Raw genomic sequence first — 3,197 nt, forward strand, 5'->3', positions numbered from 1 at the left:
ACATGGATAAGAGAGTTTCCACGAATCATCTCTCCAAATTGCAATACTAATCTATTCCTCCGTCCCAAAATACAGCTACGTTTAGACTTTTTCAAAGTCAAACATTTTTAACTTTGACTATGAATAGGGAAATAATTATAGAGACTAATAACATAAAAATAATGTTAGTAGATTTATCATGAAACCAACTATTACAACATATAACCTTTCCTATTTGAAATAAATTATTTTTAAAGATATTGTTGGTCAAAGTTAAAAAAATTGACTTTTGAAAAAACTAAACGTAGCTATATTTTGAGACGAAGGGAATAGGCCAAAAGAATTCATGGACGAGAGAGTCCCCAGGAATCATCTCAAACTTCTGGTCATATCCGCTCGAACGTACGCTTCAGCAGACACATTCCTTATGCATTTACCTGAAGACAGGGATGTGCCTTGTCTGAGTCTGTATAAGCTGACCAAGGAAAGGAGAAATAGAACACGAGAAACAAAGAAAAGGAGCAAAACAGAGCTTGTAACACATAACGATTAAATTCCTCCCTCCCAATATCCAAACCCACCTCGAGAAAAAACCTATCTGCTTTTCTTTGAAACCAAAACTTCAGCAGTCCAAGCACCTCAGAACCTTTGAAACAGGCTCACAAAGACACAGCTTCAAAACAAGATTAAAAAAAAACAAACATCAGAATAGTATGCCATGCAAATGACAGTAAACTAATCCACATCATCTCCCAGTATCATGGCAACTAATCCAAACACGACGATTAGAATAACAGAAGTCTTCCATCAGATCCATAATAGTAGCATTACATTAAATCCAAGCAAATAAAGAAACACCAAGTATCTGGTTTCCAAGGATCTAAATACTTTAAATAGCTAGAGAGGAATTCATCAAATAAGGCTGCTTACACACAGCATTCTAGTTGTATTATCTTCAGGAACAACTGATAAGTTGACTGCATCTTCCCTGGTGCACCCTTAAGAACTTGTTGATTTCAGGTGCTGCAACTAGCTTGACATATAAATTGGGCCAAAAACAGAGGGCCAAACCACAATCAAAGTGTACCAGCTATAATACCAATTGGTTTCATTTAAACAGGCAGCAAGTTTCTCCATACTTGGGGATCAATCCAGTTGAATGTCTCCACGAGTACCCCAAAAGCAAGCATGCATTTCAGTACTTGTTTGCAAGCACCGATGAATCAAGGAAACAGGGAACATATGGAGTGAAAAGACCATGGCTGCTTCTGGGAGTGTGGAAAGCATGCAACTCCTTGCTGTCCATGTCATACGATACCAATTTATTGTTGAAGTGCTGAACAAAGAAAAGCATATCGCGATCTGGATGAATGGCGAGCACATTGTACTCGTAACCATCAGTGCAGCATCTTTTCCCAAACAGCTCCAAGAAGCTCACCTTGTGCTTGAGAACCCATTCATCGGTATCATAGTCCTCAAGTACCCAAACACACAGTCCAGATTTACGTTGCAAGCGGCTGCTGCCTTCCATCTCCACATCTTCACTCACGCAATGCAGTCGTCCTTGAGATTGACCAATAAGAAGAGCAAACCTGCCACAGTTACCTGGCAGGCAGATGCTCCTACAGCTCTTCCCTTCCCCATCCACTGCAGCTATCACATAGTCATTCTTCTGTGAATCGAAGATGATGAAACGCAGCATACCATTCAGAAGGGCGCTGCCCGGCATGGGCCTCACTATCATGGCTCCACCATTAACCCATTCTTCCCATCCACCTCTTTCCTGCCATTGCTGCCGATCCTCGTCAGACCTGTGAGTCCAAACCCCGGTCTCGGACGAGTACGTGCGCACCTCAATCTCCCCCATAAAACCATTCTGCCAGATGTGGACCACGTGGAAGTGCGGCGACATGGCCGGATCAACAATCAGAAAGATGGTTGCTTCTGTTTCGGAAACTGCATGGGAGCAGGAGCGCCCAGCGCTGGGCACACCCACCCATTGCTTCGTGGCTGGATTGCACACGATGTAGCCCAGCGTGCCATATGCTTCCGAGATCCTGCCGTTTGCAAAGAGGAGGTGCCCATTGCAGCAACCCAAGAGCCTGATTTCGTTCCTGACCGTGGGCTGCTTCGTCAGGATGGAGAAGGAAGGGTCACCGAGAGGGGAGAGTCTTCCTGGAAGGCTGATGAAGCTCCTGTTGACATGGCGGCGGGAGTTCCAAGGGGCGCCCGCGCCGCCGGCGCCGTGGCGGATCTCGGCGTCGCTGCAGATGAAGCCCTCTAGGGTCTGGGGGAGCCGCTTGCGGTGGAGGGGATTGGCGATGAGGTCGCGCCAGGCTTTCGAGACGCACTTGAAACGGTGGATGGATCTCACGGGGACGCGGGATAGGATGTCCACGATGGAGTCGTCGGGGAGCCCGGCCGCCGGCGCCGGCGCCGCGGTGCCGCTACCTGCAAAATGAAGGAGCTGGAGGTCAGGGGATACGGGCGCGCGCCTGAGAGAAGAAATGCAGCGGGCGACGGCGCAGCCGCCGGAGACGATCAGGAGCGCGGCGGCGTGAGAGAACCGAGAAGCAAAGGCCCAGCCCAAAACGAGCCCGGCTTGGGAAAAGCTCAAAAGAGAAAAAAACAGCAGGCCAGAAGGCCGTCAGCGCATCCATCTCCAAGCCTGAGCTCGGCCCACTTGCGACACAGCTGAGACTGAACATTGGACAGAACGCAAAAAAAAAAAAAAAATCTAAAACGAGAGACCTAAAACGATTTTCCTAAAATGTTTTTGAAATGAAAAAAATAGGAAGCAAGATTTAAAAAAAAAAGAAAAAAAATAAATGGGATGAAATTGAATCGAACCTCTAGATCCAGATCCAGATCCATCGACAGTGATATTGCTCCGGTCTCTAGATCCCTCGACGACGACGTTGCTCCGGCGATGCTTCAGCAACGGTTCTTCCTCCATTTAGAGTCCAAGATTTGGGTTAGGATTTTGCTATGGGGAGTGGATGATGAGGCTGGAGAGGGGCAGGGGCATCACATGCCCGATGGTGGTGGCAAGAGGTGGGTAGGATTGCAAGGCGGCACCACCGCCCCCACTCCGTGGTTGTGGAGGAGGGCGGTTAGGTAGGGTTGGGAGGGGGAGCTTGGAGTGGCTAGGGGAGGGCGGAGGTGCGAGCGGGTGGCCGCCAGAAGCAATCAGGAGGAGGGACGATGTGGTGAGGGTG

The 3,197-nt window shown here is 48.2% G+C and overlaps 1 protein-coding gene across 1 annotated transcript; it reads right to left on the reverse strand.

The window, feature by feature from the left end:
* Positions 1–1,174: 1,174 nt before the first annotated feature.
* LOC117843994 (F-box protein At5g07610) lies at positions 1,175–2,935 on the reverse strand. The gene is made up of 2 exons (XM_034724782.1): positions 2,830–2,935; positions 1,175–2,580 (listed from the first exon to the last, which is right to left on the reverse strand). The coding sequence occupies exons 1-2, from the start codon at positions 2,933–2,935 to the stop codon at positions 1,175–1,177; spliced, it is 1,512 nt and encodes a 503-aa protein (XP_034580673.1).
* Positions 2,936–3,197: the final 262 nt, after the last annotated feature.

Source organism: Setaria viridis, chromosome 2 (assembly GCF_005286985.2).
Source record: "Setaria viridis chromosome 2, Setaria_viridis_v4.0, whole genome shotgun sequence".
NCBI classification, from domain to species: Eukaryota; Viridiplantae; Streptophyta; class Magnoliopsida; order Poales; family Poaceae; genus Setaria; species Setaria viridis.

Bases quoted from the DNA above. Each gene is read 5' to 3' on its own strand.
- LOC117843994 (XM_034724782.1), bottom strand. From the start codon at position 2,935: ATGGAGGAAGAACCGTTGCTGAAGCATCGCCGGAGCAACGTCGTCGTC. The intron at 2,581-2,829 runs GTTCGATTCAAT...GCTTTTCCCAAG, and splicing joins ATCTGGATCTGGATCTAGAG to CCGGGCTCGTTTTGGGCTGG.